The sequence below is a fragment of the Erpetoichthys calabaricus genome, chromosome 13, assembly GCF_900747795.2.
Source record: "Erpetoichthys calabaricus chromosome 13, fErpCal1.3, whole genome shotgun sequence".
Lineage (NCBI taxonomy): Eukaryota > Metazoa > Chordata > Cladistia > Polypteriformes > Polypteridae > Erpetoichthys > Erpetoichthys calabaricus.
This window is the reverse complement of record NC_041406.2, coordinates 160,307-183,943: the sequence shown is the minus strand read 5'-3', so window position 1 is coordinate 183,943 and position 23,637 is coordinate 160,307. Positions and strand designations below refer to the sequence as shown.

Sequence of the window (23,637 nt, the reverse complement as noted above, 5' to 3'; positions counted from 1 at the left end):
GGAGGAGGTGGCAGCTTCCCCTGGCCACCAGAGGGCAGGATGTTATCCCAGATAAGGACCTAAGGGACAGGGTGGTCAGTCGGCAGACCAGGGGGTGAAACGTGTGGGCATCCCAGAGGCCTGAAGCTTGGCCAAAAGCACCCACGTGACTCAGGTGGTCTCACAGTGGTTTCATGTCCTGCGAGTTCGAGCAGGTGAAGCAGACCCCTAAGAGCTCAGCCCACTGACTGTACTTCAGACTAATGGCGGCCGGACCCCAGAGCTCACTGAAGACCACATGTGTCCTCGGACCGAGAGCAGGGCAGCGTCCCATGGGAAAGTCTGGCAGCAGGACGATGTGGGACGGGCACCTCTCAGGGCATGGGCACACTTGGGTTCAGGTTCCATCCACCCACAAAATACCTTTCTGCTCTGGCAGTGCCACCAAAATACCTTTCTGCTCTGGCAGTGCCACCCACCGTGACGGTCAGAGTATCAGTGCCCTGTCCATGGCAGAGGCCAGGTGGTCTGGACCGACCCGTCCATCTCATGCGATAAGCTCCGAATCATCACTTTGTCCACCCTGACCCTCTTCTCAGGGGCTGCTGCCAGGCTTCTGCAGCCATCTAACTGCACAGCGTCCCCTACCACCATACCCTCAGCAGCCCGTTACATGGCGCCTTTCATATCTGTCACTCTGTCTTTTATATAGCGCCTTTCACTCCTCTCTGGCATATCCTGCACTGGTCAGGGGTTTTATTAACCCTTGAATTTTGTTCTGAGCCCTTGAGAAACCTGGGCGACTCCTGATCTGTGCCAAGGTCCCACTTGTAAAGTGGCTGCCTCTTTAGCCCAGGCCCACAGTGTTCTCCAGGGTGACAGTGACTCTGATGTGGCGTGACAGCAGGCCGCTATCGTTGGGCGCTCACCCCAGAAGCAGCTCATCTCTCCGCTTCGGTCACTGCTGTGGCTTCATCTGTTGCCATTGGTCAGCTGCCCTGTCCTTCATGTGCCACATGGTGCCAGCCCTGATGCTTTAGTGATGAGTGAAGATGCCACTTAAAATTGCCATCAACTGGCCGTAGGTGACCGTCACCTGGCTTTGTGGCCTGGACTTTCACACAGGTTCTGGTCCTCTTGACGGCTACTTATTGTGTGTGAAAAGCAGGCCAAGGAATTGAAAAAGGGTGGTGGCAGTGCCAGGGACTCGGCCGTGCTGCCCAGAAGCCTGCCAGCTCTAGAGAGATGGCACTGTCCATCGTTTTCATTCCGGTCACATTCTCCATTGGACGTCGGCTGCTGATGAGCTTGGCTTTCTATTTCTTCATTTTTGTTCCCTCGGTTGCCAGCCTTCTGCCAGTTCAACATGGAGAGCTCAGTAGCCAAGAGGTGGCATTTGTACCCGGGTGTGCCCATTCATCATTCTGTTCCAATGACATATTTGGAAAGAACTCTGAGACGGCCAAAGTGATGGACACACGGGCACTGGACTCTCATTAAGAAACCTCACGGCTACTCCTGCTGCAGTGCCAGCATGACCCCTGGACCCTGAGGGGCACATGCAGGAAGTTCCTCTGTGAATTGTCATCATGTTAAAGCAAGCGGTCACAGTGTCACTTGTCTCTGTTCTCATGAAGTGACCCTCCTGGGCAGCTGTGCCCTTCAAGGTGCCCACCACCTGTTGAACTCGGCTCCATTAACTGCCTCTCTTTTTATTCTCGCAGGTCACAGGGCCGTCTACATTGGCGTCCACGTCCCCCTGGGCAAGCAGAGCCGACGGAGGCACCGGCACAGAGGCCATCGACACCACCGGAAGCGGAGAGACCGAGGAAGTGACCGGGAGGATGGCAGGGAGTCTCCGTCCTACGGTAATGAGTGCGGCCCGTCCGTCAGCGTAGCCTTCTGCCCCTGGGCATCTGCTACTCTGCCAATCTCCCTGCCCCTATCCGTTGGTCTCCCTGGCAGTCTTGCCCTCCCCAAGTGTTTGAGTAAGGGCATGACGAGTGCCCTGAGCTCGCTGGGGTCTTGCTGTCACCAGACTGGCTGTGAGACCCGCTGCTGTGCTTGTGCACTGCGTCTTTTTCCCACGTTGCTGGTGGTCTTTGTATTTTCAGGATGCCAACTTTACTGTTTAGCACCCCTTGTTCTGTACACAGAACTTAATTGAAATTAGGCGGGTAGGAAGTGGGTATGACTTTAGACAAGAACTCGTTGGTGGGCACCGTTCATGGTGGCCTCAATCAATGGGGCGGCATGCCTGGTTGGCCAGCACACCTGAGCAGGTGCGGCCCCCAGCCAACAGCTGATGACACCTCAATGACAACACTGTGATGCCAGCTGTGTTGCTGAAGACTCTTGACTTGGTAAATTGTGGGCATGGTCTCACCTGGAGCCATTTACCACCTTTTTGGGCTCTTCCTCCCCAGGTGGTTGTAAGTCTGTGCCCTCTTGGTGCCATCACTTGTGTCACCCCCACTAACTCTTCATGGCACTGATGGCTTTGCAGTGTCCCCTGAGGCCATCCAAAGAAATTGAGCGATGCCAGAGCAATGCCACAGCCGAGTGGGCCAGTGTGCTGGGGTCTAATTGGTGACACACAGAGCTGAATGCACAGAATGGCAAATGTGCCTCAGGCCAGGGAAAGGCATGGCCACTGGGTGTCCAGCCTGAGTAGGGTGGCATCCAGAATGAGGAGCCCTTTCCGTTGTACTGTGTGAAGAGCAGGTGGCAGCACTGCTAGTTTGGCTTGCCACTTCCTGGGAGGGCAGTGGGTGGCCACGCGGGCTTTGGGGCATCATTTTTGTGTCTTGGTCAGCGTGCTGAAGTGACAGGAGCTGAAAGGACACGGGACTGAAGTGACCACTGAGGACTGTTTGCTCAAGATGATCTGGACTGAGCAGGACATGGGGTTGGGGCTCTATATTGTCAGCTGTGATCTCCATGCTGACCCAGGTGCCACCTTCTTTCTTCCAGACACACCATCTCAGCGGGTGCAGTTCATCCTGGGCACCGAGGATGACGATGAGGAGCACATTCCTCATGACCTCTTCACAGAAATGGACGAGCTGGCCTTCCGAGATGGACACCTCTATGAGTGGAAGGAGACAGCCAGGTAGAGTAGAGTCAGCGGTCACCAGGGGCATCGAGGTCACGTCCAGGGTGGCACTTGGTATACTTGATGATCAGAAGTTGCTGGGCACTGCCAAAAGGAGAGTGTGCCCTCCTGCTGTGCCACTTGTGCCCTGTTGCCCCTTAGCTGCGTTTCTTATTAATCCGTTATGCCAAGGCACCTGTCCGCCTCCATGCCTGACGAAGCCCCTTTATGGGGCACAGGGGGTAAGCTTAGTTAGTGTCCTGCCATTGAGGTGGGTGTTGAGCTTGAACCTGGAAATGTGTGTGTGAAAGGCGCTATAAACACAATGTTCAGTTGGATGGGGATGCCAATACAAAAATGACACCCAGCACCTGAGTGGCGCTTTAATGATGAGTCGTCGGAGTAGAGGTAACATGAGCGGCAAATGCCAGGCCCACAGGGCACAGGAATGGCATACAGAGTGGCAGAAGGAAAGGTGTGCAGTATGAAGCGAGGTGGGCCTGGTGGCATGTGCCACTCGTGGTATTTTATTCATGACTACTTGCCTGACGTCATTGCATGTCGGCTCTCCGCCCACTTCTGGGTCGATGGACTTGGGCAGCAGCTTTGTAGATGGGCGGCTGTGCCCACAAGTATGACGTGTGCCACTGTATTTCTCGGATTTGCCACTTTGGCATTTCGGCTCAGAGATCCGCTGGATTTCGCACCGCCTATTGTGCTGAAATGCTGCCCCCTTGTGTCCATATGTCTGAACAGCAGAACTTCGCCAAGGCCCTTTAGCCAGGCTGTTTGTTCCAGGCTGGCACCGATAGACCTGCTTGGTTTAAACTTTGAGCACAAACTCATCTGTGGTGGGTGCCCGTAATTTCTGAGATCACAGTGGCATAGCAGCTGGCGCACACTATGTGTGTTGGGCGAAGTGGCCTTTCTCAATTGGCTCAGTATGCCAGACTGTGGGCCGTGTGGTGGACATGGGCACCCTGTCCAGGGATCGACACCCCTAAAGTGATGGACAGATTTTACTCTGCCAGTGGTGCCACCAGGTTTCCAGCTGGGCTGGTGCTGAGTTCAAGTACTGTGCCAATGATAATTTTGTGCCCGTTGTTCAAGTTCCTTAACGGTCCAGGGCCTTGAGTGGTCACGTTGGAAGATGCAGGTGCCACCTGGTTGTACCCCCCCATCTCATCCACATGACTACTTATCCTCCACTCTGGACCGCAGTGTCCCCTGGCAGATTGGTCCCCAGTGCCGCCGGCCACCTTTCCTCTCTCTTGTATAGCGCCTTTTAATTACTATGCCGTGTGTCTAAAAGAAGGAGCTCATGGCGGGTATGGTGGGACACTCCACCCTCAGGCCCGCTGACCTATAAAGTGACCCTCTGTGTGCTGATCCCGTTTCTTCTCAGGTGGCTGAAATTCGAGGAGGACGTCGAGGACGGCGGAGAGCGGTGGAGCAAACCCTACGTGGCCACGCTGTCCCTGCACAGCCTCTTCGAGCTGCGGAGCTGCATACTCAACGGGACGGTCATGCTAGACATGAGGGCCAACAGCATCGAGGAGATCGCAGGTGACCACCTGAGCCGAGGCTGGCCAGGGGTGGGGGCGGGGAGGGTACCAATAGTAGGTATGGGGCAATAGAATTGTGGGGGGCCCAGACCAGTGACCTCTCGTGTCTTTGGGTGTCGCAGACATGATTATTGACAACATGGTGGCCTCGCAGCAGCTGGACGAGACCCTCCGGGAGAAGGTGCGGGAGGCCATGCTCAAGCGGCACCACCATCAGAACGAGAAGAAGCTCAGCAACCGCATCCCCCTGGTGCGCTCGTTCGCCGACATAGGCAAGAAACATTCTGACCCCCATTTGCTCGACAGAAACGGTGAGAGCTTTGGCTGCGGCTGCCTCCTTCTTTACGCTTTGAGTGGCGCGCGACGCCCCGAGGGCACTTGCTGCTGTAGAGGCGTAGGGTGAGACCTCCGGAGCGCCCCCCGCGGGCTGCACTGTGCTCTGTCTGTGTGTGTGTGCGCCAAGCGGCGCTGCTGTGACTAACCGCTTGTGTCGTCCTTGTGGTGGGTGACGCATGCACAGAATGGGGGGGGCTTGGTCAGACAGGGGTTCAAATGCCCCACCCCCAGGCTGGTGATTTCCATCTGGGGTTGCCCGCTGTGACGCCTTGCCCGCGTGTGCCCCCTCACCTGGCCTCCTGCTTTAGGTGTTTGCTTCATTAACCCTTTGCCGCCTGCCGGCCCCTCTCAACTCTCTCTTTTCTTTCTTTCTCTCCCCCCTCAGGGGACGGCCTGTCCGCCTCGCGCCTGTCACTCCTGAGGCCGAGCCTCTCCGCCTCCAGCCTGTCCCTGCGGGGCGACTCGCGCCTCTCCCTCTTCTTTAATACCCTCCTGTCGAGCTCCAGAGCGGGAAGCCCAGCGGTGTCGAGGTCGGCCACTCCGCAGCCCTCTCCTGCCAACACGCCGCCCGCCAGTCCGGGCCTCGGGCGCCATGTCGGCGGACAGGCGGGCGGCGCCGACCCCGCGCCTCGGCTGCTGGTGACGTGCGCCGACATCCCCGAAGTTGTGGTTCACCCGCCCGAGGAGGACCTGGAGGCCGCCGAGGATGACCAAGTGGACCACCTGGCACCGCTGCCCCAACCAGGCAAATATGTGCTGCCGTCGGGTGTGCTGCCGTCAGAGTGCAAGTGGAGCGCAGCATGTGCCGTGTGGCGTTTGCATGTCCCGCCCTGCTCTTTGTGCCCGCTCGTCTCCTGCCGTCGTCCATCTGCTTACAGGTGAGGCCTTAGGGATGAAGGATGTGAAGTTGGGCCCTCCGGCGGGCGCATGGGCAGCAGGGGTGAGCAGGCTGAGGGCGTCACGTTGCGCCTGATGGTGCCATCTCGCCACGTGTGCCAGGGCCATACCGTGCCGTTTGGGCAGTCAGGTGGCACAAATTGGGACTTGAAGAGCGTGGTGCGGCCCCCACATGTCACACGAGATCTGGAGACACCCCCCTGGGTGGGCAGAAAGAGGACGGGCCCTGCCGCTGCTCCCCCCTATACCCACGCCAGCTACTGAAGGTGGAGGTGTACCCTCATGTTCTGATGCTTTGGGTTCTGTTGGTTTAGCCACCTGACCCATAGTGACCCCAAGCCATGAAGACAGTGGCACTGCGGGCAACCCAAGGGCACTGAGCTGGTGGGAGCGTGAATTTGAGGGAGCGACTGGCATAAGGAGTGGCCTGAGAAGTGCAGAGATGGGTGGCCACGAGCTTACTACGAGAGTGACAGTGCCACAGCGGGCGACTAACCAGCCATCGAGGAGCCTTGCCAACTGCTGTCATCAGCCAAGCTCTCACTGGGCTGCCCACACATGGCAGATGGCACACGCACAATTGTGTTCTGTGTGTTCGGGGACACGAAGTGCGGACCAGGAGGTGATCCTTGAGCCAGTCGGGGATGGCCAAATGTTAAACCTGGCCACCAAAATGGCGGGGCGAGACGAGAGTCAGGAACAGTGGGGCCCACTGGAGAAACGGGACGGGGACAGCACATGGTGACGCCGTCGTCACACAAACGGGACTTCCCAGTAAGACCAGAATGAGAAGTGAATCCCAAATGCAATCCTGGGCTAAAAGGCACTCGGACAGAGTGGACCTGGAAATGGAGTGGCATTTGTCACTGTGAGCCCGTGACGTCCTGCTGCCCGGGCACATTGTACCTAAGGTGACGCGGGGCGAGAGCGGCTGCCCGGCTTCCTCAAAGCGCTTTCTCTTCCCTGCTCGCTACACGGCACGTGCCAGCTGCGACATGCCAGTTTTAGACCCTTGCTTGTGTCCGTCGGGCGGTGGCCTCATCTGAGTGATGTCACGTTTGAGGACGTGGCCGTCACTCTCCATGCGGGTCACCCTGATGTTGATTTGAGGAGACGAGGCCAGGGACAGTTTAGCGACTGACAGAAAAATCGAAACTCCCTTTCGAGGACAGCCTGGCATCCTGCCTGCAGTAAGGGACTGCTGAATTTAAAAGACCCCCAGAACACGGCATAATGTCACCCAGGCCCTGGAACTGGCCGTCATGGGACGGGGCAGACGAAGCCACAAAAGGACAATGGACAGAGCAGCATTTGTGTCGCCCCCTGATGACCACGCTGTCTGCCCTTGGCCCTCTGGGCGGCTGAGCAGCAGGTAAGAATGGCTAAAGGGGGCATTCCAAGCCAGGGGTCCGGGGCCATACCGGGCCTGCCAAACCTCGATGGTGGGCTCCACGAATGCTACAGGGTCATAGTCGGGGTGCATTGTGACCTCTGGCTGAGCTCCGGCCCCCCGACTTGAAGACTCACGGCCCCCCTTCAATTTCTACTCCAGATGGACGGGCAAAGTGGCTGCTCCACCACTGTTGAGTGTTAGTTGTGACCACCCACGCTAGCAGCTTTGTCACCTTGGTGTCACCTGTTGTGTTTGGTCCCGTCACTCATGCCCACTGTGCTGTGTGTCACGTATGCTGGTGGCGGTGCGCATCTCACCCCTCGTTTCTGTCCCCCCTTTTTCTCAGGGCTTCTGACGTCCCCCCAGTCGTCCCCTGGAATTATTGAAAATGTTACGAGAGGATGTGACAGCAAGGCCAGCGGCTTGGGAGGTGGCAGCCGAGAAAACAGCACGGTGGACTTCAGCAGGGTAACGGCGTGAGCTGGGAGAGGGCAGAGTCACTGGGTGCACAAGGCAACGGTGGCCTGGGTGGTCTTTGTGTCACCAGAGCTGACCCGCTCGTCACCTGAGCCTCATCACAGGTCCCATTACTGTACATGCAGTAATCTACCAGTCCAGTGGTGGGCACGGTTGGATGCCTTTGGTGTGGTGCCCTCAATCTCTATGTCCGTATGCCTTTGTGCCACCCATTGGTGCAGGTGGCACACTCCTCATCAACCTGCTTACTTGGTCATGGTACCCATGACATATCTGTCCACTCAATGCTCCTCTCTTTCACCAGGTGGACATGAACTTCATGAAGAAGATCCCCCCGGGGGCCGAAGCCTCAAACGTCCTCATCGGTGAGGTGGACTTCCTGGAGCGGCCCATCATAGCATTTGTGCGCCTGTCTCCTGCGGTCCTCCTTAGTGGCATTACAGAGGTGCCAGTGCCAACCAGGTATGCCCTGCGTGTGAAGAACAGAGACGTGGCACCATCTTTGGGTCCCACAAGGAGGGCCGAGTGACTTTCCAAAAAATTCTGTGAGGGCACCTGACCACTTGTCTTGTTTTGCCCTGCAGGTTTCTGTTTCTGTTACTGGGTCCATTTGGTAAAGGGCAGCAGTACCACGAAATTGGCAGATCCATCGCCACTCTGATGACAGATGAGGTAGGTGTATTTATGTTTAAAAGCCTTAAGTCGATGGTGGGCACCAGCTGCCAGCCTTCTCTCCTGTCTAGTGGGCAGCAGCACACCACATCATGTGGCATGCTGCCATGCGCCCGGACTCCCAATCGAGTCCATTTTAAACGGAAGGTCCTGCGGTGGTCACTTCAGTTTGGTAGCTTTGTTCAGATGTCTGTCTGGGGTGATTGAATGCCAGCGTGTTGACAGAATGACCAACGCCTGTCGGCACAACAAAATTGTCTTGGGTCATTAAAGAAGAGATGTCTGCTGACCAGCTGACAGGGGAGGGGGGTGGGGGTCCATCAAGTGGGGTCAAAGGACGACTGTCCTTTTTCCAATTTTTTTTTTTTTTGGGGTGCAGATTTTTCACGACGTGGCATACAAAGCTAAAGACCGGAATGACCTGCTGTCGGGAATCGATGAGTTCTTGGATCAGGTGACAGTCCTTCCTCCTGGTGAATGGGACCCCACGATACGAATTGAGCCCCCCAAAAGTGTCCCTTCGCAGGTACCACCTTAATCCTTTGACTTGCGCCACAGTGTGCTGTGACAGCTTTGACAATATGATGCCCACTGTGTCCTGCAGGAGAAGAGGAAGATGCCCGCCTTGCCCAATGGGTCGGCCCCCGCCACGGACATCATAAAGGACGATGACCACCATGCTGGGCCGGAGCTGCAGAGAACAGGGCGGTGAGTTAAGCTGGGCATCAGTGGGCACAGTGCCCACCAGGCTGTGAGGCGTCTCCGGTGAATGGACGTGTCCTCCTACTGTTTCAAGCTTGGCTTTGCGCTGTTGGCACATTGAAAGTGCCCGCCGCTGCTTCGCACCCCGTTAAATTATGGGAAGTGGGCCTCTGAGCGGCGGCCGTGTTCAGTGTCTGTCTGTCTGTCTTCCCCCAGGCTTTTCGGCGGGCTGATCCTGGACGTGCGGCGCAAGGTGCCCTTCTTCTGGAGTGACCTGAGGGACGCCCTGAGCCTGCAGTGCCTCGCCTCCATCCTCTTCCTCTACTGCGCCTGCATGTCCCCGGTCATCACCTTCGGGGGGCTCCTGGGAGAGGCCACCAAGGGCAACATAGTGAGTACTGCGCCCCCTGCTGGCAGCCGCATGAAGGGCTAATGCCAGGCTCGATGGTGATCGGTCACTTCACCCCCTCTGCCCGCTCTTGTTGTTTTCAGAGTGCCATTGAATCTCTGTTTGGAGCCTCACTGACCGGAATGGCCTACTCGGTGTTTGCTGGGCAGCCGCTGACAATTTTGGGCAGCACCGGCCCGGTCCTGGTTTTTGAGAAGATTTGCTTTAAGTTTTGCAGGTGAGTGTCACGGATTGGGCACGCGGGCCGTGCCAGCCTGTGGGTCGCCCTGTAACCCCTGGCACGTTTTGTGCCTCTCGTCCACAGCGACTACGGCCTCTGCTACCTGTCTCTGCGCACCAGCATCGGCCTGTGGACGGCATTCCTCTGCCTCCTGCTGGTCGCCACTGATGCCAGCAGCCTGGTGTGCTACATCACCAGGTTCACAGAGGAAGCCTTCGCCGCCCTCATCTGCATCATCTTCATCTACGAGGCGCTGGAGAAGCTCTTCGACCTGGGGGAGCAGTACCCCGTCAACATGCACAACGACCTGGAGAACCTGACCACGTACACGTAAGTGAGGGCAGGGGGCACGCCCACCCGTCAACTTGGGGCCTTCTTTGTTGGTGAAGTCTGCCGGGCGGGCACCCACCTTATGTGGCACTTACGACCTCCTCCTGACCTTTGTTCACACTTGAGCCCCCCTCATTGGACAGATGAGCTCAATGTGGCACGGGGGTCTTTGCTCATTCACTTGTCCTTTTATCCTGTTCATTGATTTCCCTAAGGTGCCTGGCACACGCTGGCATGTGCCATCTCACGTGTCAATCTCAGATCCTTTGTTTAAATTCTCCAGACACATGAAGGCCTTCTGCTCTGGACCCTTTAGAGGCGTGTGCCCAGTCAGATTGATGTGGGCACTGCCAACCCAAATCCTTGGCATCTCAAGATGAGTTTAATGCAAGTAATCGTCCCAGAGAACACTGCTAGACTTTACTAGTGGCCCAGAGCCCGCTGGGCACAAAGGCCTCTGCCATGGCCATCTTCATCTTCGTCACCAGTCGTGTTTGTAAAAGTTGGGCTGTGCCATCCTCTCCAGGTGCTCCAAGACTACAGATGTGCCATTGGTAGGATGGTGCCCCATGGGCCTGCTTTGGGCAGTGGAACAAGGAAATGACTGTTAAGCCTTGAGTGGTGCCCCGCCGACCATCCGTGACTAAACAAATGGAATTTGGAGACGGACGTGCGTGTCACAACTTGAGCCACCTGTGGCGGGCGAGGGCACTGACCAAGACATATTGCTACCTTTCCTTTACCCAGGTGCCATTGTGCCAAGCCTGAAAATGTCAGCATGGAGACCCTGCAGCACTGGAACACAACGAATGTCACAGCTGACGAGGTGCCTTGGAGCGAGCTGAATGTCTCGGTAAGTGACAGAAGAGTGGCGTGTGGGCACCAGGGAGTGCCCAACGACTAAGAAGTGTCAGAGGAGGGACGGTCACAGGGAGGCCTAGTTAATCATGGCAGCCCTCTTAATTAAGTGTTGCCCATCCATCGCTGGTTTGCCCCTCATTCTTCCTCCCACATGTTGTCCTGTGCCCTCTGGAGGACCCTGGCTTCCTGCCTGTCTAGGACTGGCAGTTTGACAGGTGCCCAATATGCCAGCATTCGGGCTCCCATGCCTCCCCCCATCTTGCCCTTTTAATATTTATGGAGGTCATTTTGATTGGCTCTCCCCAAGTGGTGCCCACATCCTGTATTCTTCACCCTGGGTATGTAAATGGAGCTGTGAGGTGGCTTCAGTGTGCCCACCTGTTTACCTGCCCTTGTGCCTTTAGGGGCCTGTCACAGGGCACCAAAATATAAAAGAAACACACACAAACCCAAGAGGGTGTGGCATGAAGTGCATGCTAGGAAGTGGCACCCAGGGAGAGGTGGCAGGTGTGCCACACTGAGAGCCACTCTCTCTGCTTTGGACCAAATACAGGTGAGCATGGGGCACCTCAAAGGGCACAGAGAGTCCCGAGCTGGGCATCTTTACATAAGAAGATCAGGTGGGCAGGGTGAGCCCACCAGCTGTGCCGGTAGCCCTCCTTAGAGCTCCAATGGTCAGGGAGTGTGCCCATGTGTGCCAAGTGCTGACCATTTCCTTAATGGATTCTTTTCTTACAGGCTTGCCACCAGCTCCACGGGGTGTTTGTGGGACCCGCCTGTGGAGAGCACGGCCCCTACATCCCCGATGTCCTCTTCTGGTCGGTCATCTTGTTCTTCACCACCTTCTTCCTCTCCTCCTTCCTGAAGCAGTTCAAGACCAAGCGCTACTTTCCCACTAAGGTAACCCGCAGTACAGTGGGCATCATCGTGCCACCTCGTGGCTTGGCCGGGATGCTCACCGACCGGCCGTGTGTCCCCACAGGTCCGCTCCACAATCAGTGACTTCGCCGTCTTCCTGACCATCATGGTCATGGTGCTGGTGGACTTCCTTCTCGGCGTCCCGTCCCCAAAGCTGCGCGTGCCCGATCGCTTTGAGGTGGGCATCGGCCTCTCCGTGAGCACGCGGCACTATTGGACGCCCACCATCTCTTTACTGATTTGTGTTTCTGCTCTCCGTAGCCCACGTCGAAGCACCGAGGCTGGCTGATTGGCCCCCTGGGCCCGAACCCCTGGTGGACGCTGCTGGCGGCGGCCATCCCTGCCCTGCTGTGCACCATCCTGATATTCATGGATCAGCAGATCACCGCCGTCATCATCAACAGGAAGGAGCACAAGCTGAAGGTGAGGGGGCAGTGGTGGCGCAGGGGCGTCTTTTCATGGTCTGGTGGCCACGGCGCATCACTTTGTCATCAGGTAGACCTACAGACCTGAATTGTCATCACCAGAGCGTCGGTCCGCACGTGAGGCCATCGGCCCTGTTGCCATCAGAGTGACGTGGTGTCGATGGGTATGCATGCCACAATGCCATGGGTTGGCACCCACTGTCTGTAATCCCCCCTTTGTTCCTCTCTCCGTTCCTGCAGAAGGGCTGCGGATATCATCTGGACCTGCTGATGGTCAGTCTGATGCTTGGCATCTGCTCGGTCATGGGCCTGCCCTGGTTTGTGGCCGCCACCGTCCTCTCCATCTCTCACGTTAACAGCCTGAAGGTGGAGTCTGAGTGCTCGGCCCCCGGGGAGCAGCCCAAGTTCCTTGGCATCCGGGAGCAGCGGGTCACAGGCCTGCTGATCTTCGTCCTGATGGGGCTGTCGGTGTTCATGACCTCCGTTCTGAAGGTGAGGCTGGGCATGGTGGTGGTGGGGCGCTGGTATAAGGGGGTTGGCATTCTAATGGTCTCTCCTACTGTCTTGCAGTTTATTCCGATGCCAGTCTTGTATGGCGTCTTCCTCTACATGGGCGTCTCCTCCCTAAAGGGTATCCAGGTACGTTACCGGCTGGGTTGCCCAAGTCCCGTGTACTGGATCGAAAGGTCCCTTCTGTGCCAGCTCGTCTGAACATGTTCCCGTCCTCCTGCAGTTCTTTGATCGTATCAAGTTATTCGGAATGCCCGCCAAGCACCAGCCTGACCTGATCTATCTGAGATACGTGCCACTGTGGAAGGTCCACGTCTTCACCGTGGTGCAGCTCACCTGCCTCGTCCTCCTCTGGGTCATCAAGGCATCCGCTGCCGCTGTGGTCTTCCCCATGATGGTAAGCCAAGTCTCAGACCGGTGGGGTGGGGGGCACCGAGACGAGCGAATGGGTTATATAGCGCCTTGATGTGTGTCTGTGGGCGACGATATGAGACGTTGAGGTGATGGGGGGATGTGAAGGGGGCATGACATGAGAGGGCAGGTCGATTTCGCCCAAATGTTACACACGTCACTCGCTGGCCTTTCTTGAGTGACCAGACGTTTCCTCTTTCTGGGCTCAGTCATGATGACCACCTAGCGGAGGTGTGACTGTGTGCCAGCGGTGGTCATCGTCCCCCCCCGTGTCTGTCTTTCCTCAGGTCCTGGCCTTGGTGTTTATCCGCAAGCTACTGGATTTCTTCTTCACCAAGAGGGAGCTGAGCTGGCTGGACGACTTGATGCCCGAAAGCAAAAAGAAGAAGGAGGACGACAAGAAGAAGAAGGAGGAGAAGGAGGTGAGGCGGCCATTCAGTGGGTGACGTCGGCACAGAGGTCAAGGGTGTGCCACTCTCTTCGCCATAGTGCCCATTGTAGTAGGTGCCTCCCTACCCTCTTTTCACTTGAGTCCCCCTCACTGACCGCTTGCTGCCTCACAGATGGCATTGCTCTCCTTCTCCACTGCCCTCTGCCTCCTGTTGGGGCTTTCAGCCAATAAGACGATGGGCATCGGTGGTGCCATGTCGAGGAGCGGTGGATGTGTCAGTCATTCAGCCAGCACTCAGATGGCCATTTCTAGAGCCCTTGTGTGGTACCCTTCACCCAGTGATGTAAAAAGCCCTTGGGCAGAGGGGCACATGTGACCCAGAGAGTGCACAACGATGCAGGCCATTGATGGATTTGGAAGTCAGCCCAAAGTTTAGCTGGGCACCAGTGTAATGATGCCATGACTAGGGCGATGATTCCTGCAGCAGCTGTGCCGCCTGCCTGATCTGCCCCCCAAATGCCTGTGATTCAAAGTTGGGGAAGAGGAGGGGCACACAAAGTGAATTCTGCACTTCACATTTGTCAGTTCAGGGTGGGCACAGTTGGCATTTAATTAACTCTCCAGATAGCCACTACCCTGCCTGGCTGGTAATGGGGCAATGCCATTAGCAGGTGACCTTAGTCATAACGAAAACAGAATAGGCCTGCAGAGTGATGCCCGCTCAAGTCCTGGCAGCCATGGCTCTAGCGGTGCTCAACTTTCTGCCACAGGATTTAGCAAAGGTCAGCGCCACTTGAACCAGTGCTGATGTGGCCTTTAACATGCACCCTTGTGTGTTGGGAAAGCAAGAGTGCACCCACTGGGCAGCCATGCCAGAGCTCAGTAGTGCCACAGTACCCTACTTCACAGAAGCCATGCAAGTGCATGTGTCCTTAATGGGCCAGGCTGGCATGAAAGGCTATTTTACCCACCTGTAAAACTGTGGTGACTAGCATTTCCCTCATTTTAAGGTTGGGCACTAGACTGTATAAGGAATAAGGGAGGGTAAGACCGGCAGAGTCCAGATTGGGCATCAGGAGTCAGTTGTGTGGTGCAACGAAGAGGCCCCGTGCCCACGTTAGGCAGCACGCTGGGCACAAGGCCATCTACTGTATATGTCGTGCCACATGTGTCAACTGTCCTGCCACTGCTCACCTGTCTCTTCTGATCTTCCTGTGTGTGCCACCCTCTCCCTGCACAGGCAGCTGCACTCCTGTTCGACGCCGATGATGGGGACACCGTGCAGATTCCATACGACGGTGCCAGCCTACTGAAGATCCCCGTGCAGAGCCTCAAGTGCAGGTGAGTCAGCAGAATGGGGGGCTCGACCCGCCGTTGATCTTTGGCACGGTCTTAACCTGTCCACTGTTGTCTTGAACAGATCTGAGAGTGTAGGGTCTGATGCCCAATCCCAGGAGGAGGACACCGAAAGGGTTAGTGTGCCCACCGTGCGATGCCAGTTTGGTGACAGCGCATGGCTCTGATGCTGCCACTAGTCTCTGGTTAGGGCCACAAAACAGCTTTTCACACAGGCCGTCTCACCTCTTTGGCGGTAAAGAGATGGTCAGGAGTCATGCAGATATGTGCCATCCTGGTGCCATCTTCTTTGGAGACGCCACCCAAACACTGATTTTATAGAGGGGGCAGTACTGGGCACAAGATGATACCAGCTGTGGATAGGGCACTGGTCCATCGCTTTGGCCTATTTGGAAAGCAGAGAAACTGAGAAAACCCCCAGGTGCTTGTTGCCCAAATGGTGCCCAGCGGGCAGCACATATCCTGACCCTGCCCACTGAGCTAGTGTGACACCCAGGGGTTCTGTCTTTATCCAGAAGGCCTTTGGGATTAGAGGGGTTTGTGTGCATTGATACGCCTTCCTACCTGGTGATCTCACATCGAGCACCCGGGGGCACCTGTGACATGAAGGGGTGACGAGCGGTTGGACTTGTCACTAAGCAGGCCCTTTCTGTTTGTCCTTCAGCTCTGACCCCTCAGTGGTCAACATATCCGATGAAATGGCCAAAACGACGATGTGGAAAGCTGTTTCGATGAGTGCCGACGGTGCCAAAGTAATGAGAACTAATTCAAGGTAGCTATGACGGTTTACTTACATCTAACAGCGCCTGGCACTGCCAGAGTGGATGCCAGCCTGCTGCTGGTCAATGCCTGCTCCCTCCCTTCTTTCTGTGCTGTTTTTTTTTTGTTTTCCTTTGGCTTGTTTGTCTATAGAACCTGCTGTATGCCCGCTGCATGGCACCCCCACCTAGGTTTTTTTTTTTTTTTTGCTTATTTGCTAAACTGGCAGTGTCATCAGCCAGTTGGCACCAGCTGCAATGTCTTGTGTGCTGACCACCGACAGGCCGAGGTATGGAGTTCCGGACATCAGTCTGTCTGTGAGGAGCTTGTCACAATTCATGAGGTGTGCGCCAAATCGTCACTGAGAGAGTCACCACCACGGGCACACAGTCAGGGCACAAGTGAGAAATGAGCAGACAGTCCAGTGGATGGCACCTTGAACTTTCCTGAAGACCTCAGTGATTTGCTAGGATGGGCCAACTAGCCAGTCTACCAAGCAGAGGGGCATCTGCATGGCTTCAAGTTGGCATTCATGCTTGGGGGTCCCAATAGCACTTATTGGCCTTGACGGACTTAGGGAGTGGCATTGGGCTCAAGGCAGGAACTGACCCCATTCAGGGAGTCTTTTGTGCCCAGCTTGGCCCGTGTAAGCACTTGAGTTTTTACAGCTGAATCAGTTTTCTTGGTGCTGCCACTCTGTGTGCCACTCCACGTAACTGGTGTCATAATTGTAGGAAGAAAGGATGAATCATGATGCCCAAAGTGACTTGCCAGGTGCACAGGTCACAAGCGGGTGAAAGTGATGGTCTGAGGCTGGGCATCACCCAGTTGGGCAAAGCTGACGTGAGTCCAAGGAGCACAGGTGATGCTGCGTATCAACTCAATGGGTGGTCACTTAGATGTTCACCCAGGGGTGCCACCAGCTGGAGCACAAGACAGTGTGGATTGAGCCTCGGTCCGTTGGCGTCACTCGGGTGGGCTCTGCATGTTTGAGTGATGCGATGCTTTGGCACAGCTGGCATTGCGTTTCCTCTCATACTGGAATGTTTGTGTCTTTCAGCCCTGAAAAGACGGCCTGCATCAAAATCCACGTCGAAGACCCCCAAGGAGCCTCCTGCCTGGACACCGAGACGTCCTTGTGAACTGCAGCCTGGGGACACCCCCCCTTGGGCCCGTGGGGGGGGTCTTTGTCATCCCAGAATGCCAGCAGGAAGTTGGGGCACGTGGGCCTTGAAGGCGATGGACCAGCCCAGCCATGGTGTCACCCCTTCCTAATTTAGGGGTGCTCTTGGTGCCCTCGTGCCAGTCTTCCCAGTCTCTTGGGCCCACTGAATGCCCCCCGTTTCCTCCCGTTAGTTTCGTATTTTTCTAAATCTCAAGGCAGCGGATGCTGGTCTTCCAAAGTCCTCCACTGAGTCGGCCGCTTTGATTGCCCACACGTCTTTTATTTTTTACTGTGTTCTTGTGTGTGCGCCAGTCATCTGTGGCGTGGGTGGGCCTCGGTGCCCACTTTCCGTATTTTAAACGTAGCCTGTGGCCTTTTGGTGACCGTGGTCCAGGTCGGTCTGGTCAGTATGAAGGTGTAAGCGCGGGCACATGGCCATCCTGAAGCTGCCCCTTGGTGTTGTGCCCGCACTGATGCCAGTGTTTGCTGACAAGACGCCTTTTATTTAATTTATTTATTTAATGTGTGCTTTTAATGATCGTTCTTTAACTCTGCCAGCCGCGGCTCCTTTAACTTTGCCAGCAGCAGTACCAAGGGCAGGCTGGGTGGACGTCCTCGACACGGGTACTGGCCACAGGGGGTGACAGGTGGCCTATGTGTCCTCATCCTCTGTGATTATGTGTGCCCATAGGCAGGTGCCAAGAGCAATAAAGGCCTCAGGACGTGAGAGTGGGCACCACGTGCCATGCCTGCTCAGTTGACGAGTATGGTGACCTGTGACAGACACAAGGGTGGCACCTGCCCTGGCTGATGCCCAGTATTTACTGCTCACGTTTTCTTGCTGTTTTATTTCCTGAGTACGCCTAGAGATATGTCGATGGCACCGAAGCTGCCAGGCACTCGCCGGGTGACTCGAGCTGTCTTTTTTTTTTTTATTGTCCTAACTGTGCCCTCGTTGTGCCGCTCCATTTTGCTGCTTTTCGTCTGCGTGTCCAGCCGCCGGTCACTGCTGTCCAGTCTCCTGAATGTCCAATCAAAGCAAACTCGCCAGCTTTGGGTGTTTGTCACAGAGCAGAATTGAAATATTTTTGGTAAATTTTAACAAGTCGGTAAGAAAGCAATAAAATCTCGTTCTGTTGTGCCTCTCGTCCTGGTGTCTTCATTTGGGCCATGCCCGGGCAGCGGGCACCATCGTCTGATCAGGACATCGGGCGGCATTGCGTTGGCTGTGCTGTGCCAGGAAATGTATGACAACCCCCGGTGTGAGCGTGCCTCTCGGAGAGCGGGCATTGCCGGGTGGAGACTGCACCAAATGTCAGAGGGGGTGGTACTGGATGGGCAGGCATTGAAGGTGACAAGTGACATGACCGAGATGAATCACTGCAATCCCTGCACCCTGAAATGACCGCTCACTTGGCACCGCCAATCCCTTCGTGCCTCCTCATCCTTCTCTCAGGTTTTATGCCTCCCTCCTGGCATCATTGCAGAGGATTCTGCCATTCCATGCCACTCTTGGTTGATGGAAGTTTACTGGCATCCACCCTGCTCCAGCTCAGGCTTTTGTCTCATAGCAGAGTCCTTCATGTTCATCTCCGCGCCAGTCTTCAGGCTGAGGGGCACCCTGAATGAAATACGGAGAGATGGCAAAGGCATGGAGCCAATCGGCCAGCTCTACACCAACAGAGAGGAGTCAAAATGACCTGACGGGCACCCCGGGGGCACTTGGAAATGTCAAGCAACTCTTGAAAGCTGTGGGGGTCTCGGATCACCCAAAGCCAGGAGCTGAACAATGAGGGGGGGGTGGATGAAGGAGCAACCAATGGGACACGGGTGGCTTAACGCAAAAAAAGGGACTGGCATTGGCATTGATGGCGCAGTCACTGAGGTGATGGCAGGACTCCATAAATGGGGGGTGTGAGATCAAGCGGCAGACCAACAGCAAATGGGCAGAGACACACTGAGGTCACAGCTGGCGTTCGGTGACACATGGCACCACATTAGGTTTAACACAATAAAATGGATGGCACTGTACCAACAGTGGGCCTCAGAGCTCATCCTGGCAGTCCATACTCACTTAGCCTGGACCACCCATTAGCTGCCATGGACAACGCATTGCCACACCGAGCCAGGGAGAACAGCCAGAGGGTCGCTGTGCCCGTTTGCCACACCACTGAGTGACCCCCTCATCTGCTTAGCCAGTCTGGGACTGTGGGGAGCCCACTAGACTTAGGGTGCCAGCCCACTGCAGAGCCAGTTTGGAGCTGAGGAAAGATTTGCCGGCAGGGGGGTATCCAGCCGGGCATGCAGCTCCAGAACTGGGGTCTCCAACACAGCCAAGAGCAGTCGGCCACCAGAGGGCGCAGGCACACAAGAGGTCGAGGTGGTCGATCGGCGGCCGCGGTCACCTGGCGCAGGTAAAGGGCGCAAAGTGCCGGTCCGATACGGGGACACACCGCAGAGAGCCGGCCAGCCGACGGGACGAGAGGGTCGCGCCAGTCAAGAGTGGCCAGCTTCCAGGGTCTGCGGCCACCCAATCCTGCCTGAAGCGCCATCGTGTGGGCGGAGGTCTTCAGGGTGCCAGCTTTGTCACTGCCGCGTTGTGCGCACCTGCTCCACAACTGGAGGACCACAAGATGGCGCGAATGGTGCGTCGTGCCCCACAGATGATGCCGTGCCGCCCATGGCTCTACTAGTCGTTTGGCTGCGCCACTGCTATGCTGATCTGTGAAGCCCCAAAACTCGTCACGGGGTCCTGTGACACCACCGCGGGACGGGCGGGCGGACTCGGGGTTGGGGCTGCTGTGACCTCGTCGCTCACATCGGCGGGTATCGGCACGGGTGACAGCGGTGACACTCACTGGCACTTCTACATTTTTTTTCTTTCTATTCCGGCGCGGACTTCTCGCGAAAGTGCGCGCGTGTGCGGGCCCGACTTCGTGCACGCGCGCCCGATGCGAAGGAGGGCGGTCCTCGGCGCCTGGCGCGGCCGGCGTCGACAGGGTGGGCGGAGCCCGAGCCCACCCCCCAGCCCCCAACAGAGCGCAGCGCTTCTCCCGACACAGACAGCGGAGGTAACGGCGGCGGTCGCGGATGCAGCTGAGCGGCGGCCGGCGGCGACAGGAGCCTCGAAGCGACGCGTGACGGGGGTCGCCTTGCCGGCGCATGTGATGGCAGTGCGGAGCGGCGGCGCGGAGCGGCGAGGTTGAGGCAGCGAGGAGCTCGGCGGCAGAAGGCGAGGGTCTTCCGCTCGGTCGATGCCAAGCATCCCTCCGTGAGCAAGTGGCATGCCAGCTGGCGAGGGCACACAGCAGGTGGGGGCCCGTGGGACTGTGGAGTGCTGAGGCGCCGCTGCCACTCCCGATCCGTCCTTCTCCTTTTGTTGCTTCGACGCGATTTGGATTCAGTGAAGACAAAGCCCCCCAGACATGGGCACCGTCCTGTCCCTGTCGCCCGGCACAAGGAAAGCCAGTCTGTACGAGGACGACGCAGGGTCCCTCAGCCACTACGCCAGCGTGCAAGGCAGCAAGTCGGCTGGCAGCCAGAAGGACAGGAACGCCAAGCGGCACCCCATGTTCATCCCCACGCTGACTTGGAAGCGGCTGGTGGCCTCCACCAGGAAGCGGGGCACCAAGAAGGGCAGTGGTGCCCTGAACAACAACTACCAGAAGGATGTGGCCCACCTGAACAGTGAGAACGTCAAGAAGTCCCTGTCCTGTGCCAACCTCTCCAGCTTCGACGGCCAGCCCCTGTCCAGCCCCAAGGAGGGTTCCTCTAGCAAGAAGGTCTCCTGCAGCAAGTACCCGGCGGCGGGTGGGGGCGGTGGCTCCCCGAAGCGGGTCATCGTCCAGGCGTCCACCAGCGAGCTGCTCAAATGCCTGGGCGAGTTCCTGTGCGGCCGCTGCTACCGCCTCAAGCACCTCTCGCCCACCGAGCCCATCTTGTGGCTACGCAGCGTGGACCGCTCTCTCCTCCTGCAGGGTTGGCAGGACCAGGCCTTCGTGACGCCTGCCAACGTCGTCTTCGTCTACCTGCTGTGCCGCGACGTCATCGATGGGGACCTGGTGGCCACGGAGCACGACCTGCGGGCTGCGCTGCTCACGTGCCTCTACCTGTCCTACTCCTACATGGGCAACGAGATCTCCTACCCGCTCAAGCCCTTCCTGGTGGAGAGCGCCAAGGAGGCCTTTTGGGACCGCTGCCTGCGCATCATCGACACCATGAGTGCCAAGATGCTGCGCATCAACGCTGACCCGCACTTCTTCACTCAAGTCTTTGCCGACCTCAAGAATGAGGGTGGCCACCAGGACTTTGGCCGAGTGCTGGACCGCTGAGGGGCACGCCCAGTGCGCCCTGCCAGGTCTGCTTGAGTTCAGGAGGTGGGCTCGGTGGCACTGAAGACACCATTCAAGTCCTTTCTTGTCCCTAAGACTCTCTGGACTGTGCAGCTGCACTGGGGTCTCCTGTCATTCAGTGGGCCTGAGCAGTTGTGCCCGTGACGGGGGCATGCGGAGCCTCATCCTTTGGGTCTCGCTTCTCCTCACCCGCGGGCACGTGACGGCACGGCCCGCCACCATGCTGCTGGTTTTTGTGCGAGACGGTGGTCGGTGCGGGGCGTCGTGGTACGCGACGATGAGGCTGCTTGCGGTTGCCATGACGACGTGGATGTCTGCATTATTGGGGGAGGGGGGCTGTCGCCGGAGATGCCGCAGGCCTCGGCACCCGCGTGCTTCTGCCCAGATTTGTGACGCCTCGCTCGTGACCCTGAGTCGGCCTTTGAGGTCATTGCCAGGGTCCTCTGCCTGTCACTGCGGGGCGAGCCCCCCCCCGAGATTGGAGGGACGGCAGACGGGGTGGGGGAGGGGCGCTGGAGATGACAGATGTTCTTTGGGAAAATAGCATTAGACGACAAGTCGGTGACGTGTGCCCTCGCCTGGTAATCTGTGGTAAGAGGATGGCGAAGGGCAAAGGCGCTTCATTGTCACGGCAGAGCCCCCCTGTGCAGTTTGTTGCAGCTCCCTTTGTCCCCCGTGCTGCCCGCATGTGACCCCTGGCCTCGTGACAGAAGGCATGGCGTAGACGTGAGACGAGGACGTGGAGGGCGCAGTCACCTCAGCTGTGAATCTGCTCTGCTGACCCTTTAGGGTCTCGATAAGCATGTGACTTTGGCCCCCCCCACCCCCCCGCTTGTGTACGTTGGCTACTTTACGTTCCGTCGTTTTGTTAGTTGTTGTCCCCCCCCCCCGACACGTTTGAGCTAGTTTAGGACCCGTTAAGTTTACAGGGCGCGTCCACTAGGGGGTGCCAGAACACAAAGCCCCACACGTCTCTGGGGGCTTCATGTCGCATTGCACTTTGTGAAGGGCAGCCCACCTGCGGGCGCTCGCCGTGCCCAGTGCTCGTGACGCGGATGGCGACTTTTGTAAAGTCACGCGCTTGTGCAGTTTTGGTATCGAGACTTTCATGTTTTTTTATTTATTTATTTAATAAATGCTGGAAAGGAGCCGTGTGTCCTACTTGTTTGATTGTGGGGGGCAGGCACCAGGGGGCACTGTGCCATGTGTGGGCCACATAAAGAATGCCCACTGCACTCATTGGATTTACCACGAGCCTCGGGTTCAAGTCAGCTGTAATGCCCGCCCCCTGACCATTGTGTCGGTTCTAAAGTCCTCCTTTAGGGGGGCACAGTGGACCTCTCAGAGCCCTAGGGGCCCCCCCCCCCCAAGGTAAGCTTCTAACCGGGACGTCCAGTTTTAGGACACCAGAGTGTGTAGAGACCCGATATGGAGTTATATCCTTTGTGCCAACTCTGGCTCTGCCCACTGGGGACCCCTGGTCTCACTCTGAGAGGCGCTATAAGGGGCCGTCTGTTTTTCCCCCTCACTCAAAGCCTTCGGGCTGCGTGTTGCCCCCTGCATTTGTATAGCGCCTTTCACACAGGCTGACATGCAGAAGTGCAAAATCACCACTGCCAGGTGGCAGGACTGTGGGCAGAAAAGACATCGGACCCCAAAAGCCCGGCAGGGTGGGCCTGAGCCAAACAGTCACTCAAAAGTCTGATGGCTACGAGTCCCACACCCAAGATGGTGGCTGGCGAGCGATGCCCCCTTCCTCTGGCCGAGGCGCTTGAGAAAGTTCCTGTGAAGAAAGCGGACGCTCGTCTGTCGGCCTCTTGCATCACCCGTGTGGATGCCCGCTCCGTGTGGATGCCATTTCAAGCCATCTTTACTTTGAGGTCTGTGCCCTTTGTGAGCTCAGCTTGGTCACGTTCAGGACCCCAAGAGTGGCACAGCAGTTTAAGTGTGGGCCTCTTTATTTTATATAGCGCCTTTACAAGTATGAGTAGGACTGGAATTTCTTTGATTTGGACAGAAGGTGGAGGAGGTCAAACTGGCATCTTTGTGGGCAGAGACCAGTCCCTTGGCCATTTTGCCACACTGCCATCAGCGGTCACTCTTCAGAGCCTAATGGCCATGATCGTCTGTGGGGGTCTGGCAAGTCAAACCCAAACATCTGCCCCAAGATGTGGGCAGCCCTCCCAAATGGGCACTACAGCCCAGCCGATCACTCATCACAGGCCTGCCCAGGCAACCTATTTGAGATGGCAGGGCGTTTTGAGGGCAGCACTCACCCAGTGGAGTTGGTGCCACACAACTTGGCACCACACCTGGCTGAGCGATGTCAATTGATATAGTGCTTTGCCACCTTGCCTGTCACAGAGGGCACAGTTGAGCCATGCCCCAGCTCTTTCCCCCTCCTTCAAAAGGCCA

At 57.0% G+C, this 23,637-nt stretch overlaps 2 protein-coding genes across 9 annotated transcripts in view; both read left to right on the top strand.

The window, feature by feature from the left end:
• The window catches only part of LOC114663894 (sodium bicarbonate cotransporter 3-like), a 35,509-nt gene extending 17,499 nt beyond the window's left edge, over positions 1-18,010 (top strand). For 3 of the 8 annotated variants that reach the window (XM_028817831.2, XM_051935630.1, XM_051935631.1), the window contains exons 3-26: positions 1,704-1,847; positions 2,953-3,091; positions 4,479-4,639; positions 4,761-4,949; positions 5,360-5,719; positions 7,611-7,732; positions 8,046-8,203; positions 8,326-8,413; positions 8,793-8,939; positions 9,018-9,121; positions 9,332-9,506; positions 9,608-9,741; positions 9,829-10,074; positions 10,822-10,927; positions 11,674-11,835; positions 11,918-12,031; positions 12,115-12,276; positions 12,519-12,770; positions 12,849-12,917; positions 13,012-13,185; positions 13,487-13,621; positions 14,831-14,931; positions 15,611-15,718; positions 16,766-18,010. In XM_028817831.2, the coding sequence (XP_028673664.1) occupies positions 1,704-1,847; positions 2,953-3,091; positions 4,479-4,639; positions 4,761-4,949; positions 5,360-5,719; positions 7,611-7,732; positions 8,046-8,203; positions 8,326-8,413; positions 8,793-8,939; positions 9,018-9,121; positions 9,332-9,506; positions 9,608-9,741; positions 9,829-10,074; positions 10,822-10,927; positions 11,674-11,835; positions 11,918-12,031; positions 12,115-12,276; positions 12,519-12,770; positions 12,849-12,917; positions 13,012-13,185; positions 13,487-13,621; positions 14,831-14,931; positions 15,611-15,718; positions 16,766-16,847 (3,632 nt within the window). In that variant the 3' untranslated portion in view covers positions 16,848-18,010. Of the gene's footprint in view, positions 1-1,703; positions 1,848-2,952; positions 3,092-4,478; positions 4,640-4,760; positions 4,950-5,359; positions 5,720-7,610; positions 7,733-8,045; positions 8,204-8,325; positions 8,414-8,792; positions 8,940-9,017; positions 9,122-9,331; positions 9,507-9,607; positions 9,742-9,828; positions 10,075-10,821; positions 10,928-11,673; positions 11,836-11,917; positions 12,032-12,114; positions 12,277-12,518; positions 12,771-12,848; positions 12,918-13,011; positions 13,186-13,486; positions 13,622-14,830; positions 14,932-15,010; positions 15,063-15,610; positions 15,719-16,765 lie in introns of those variants that run through there. The other 5 variants (XM_028817832.2, XM_051935632.1, XM_051935633.1 and 2 more) reach the window with 5 other exon arrangements.
• A 1,913-nt stretch (positions 18,011-19,923) lies between these two features.
• Positions 19,924-22,370, top strand: si:dkeyp-92c9.2 (uncharacterized protein LOC571482 homolog). The gene has a single exon (XM_028817838.2). The coding sequence runs from the start codon at positions 20,296-20,298 to the stop codon at positions 21,199-21,201; it is 906 nt and encodes a 301-aa protein (XP_028673671.1). The 5' UTR covers positions 19,924-20,295; the 3' UTR covers positions 21,202-22,370.
• The last annotated feature ends 1,267 nt before the right edge of the window (positions 22,371-23,637 follow it).

Bases quoted from the DNA above. Each gene is read 5' to 3' on its own strand.
- si:dkeyp-92c9.2 (XM_028817838.2), top strand. From the start codon at position 20,296: ATGGGCACCGTCCTGTCCCTGTCGCCCGGCACAAGGAAAGCCAGTCTG.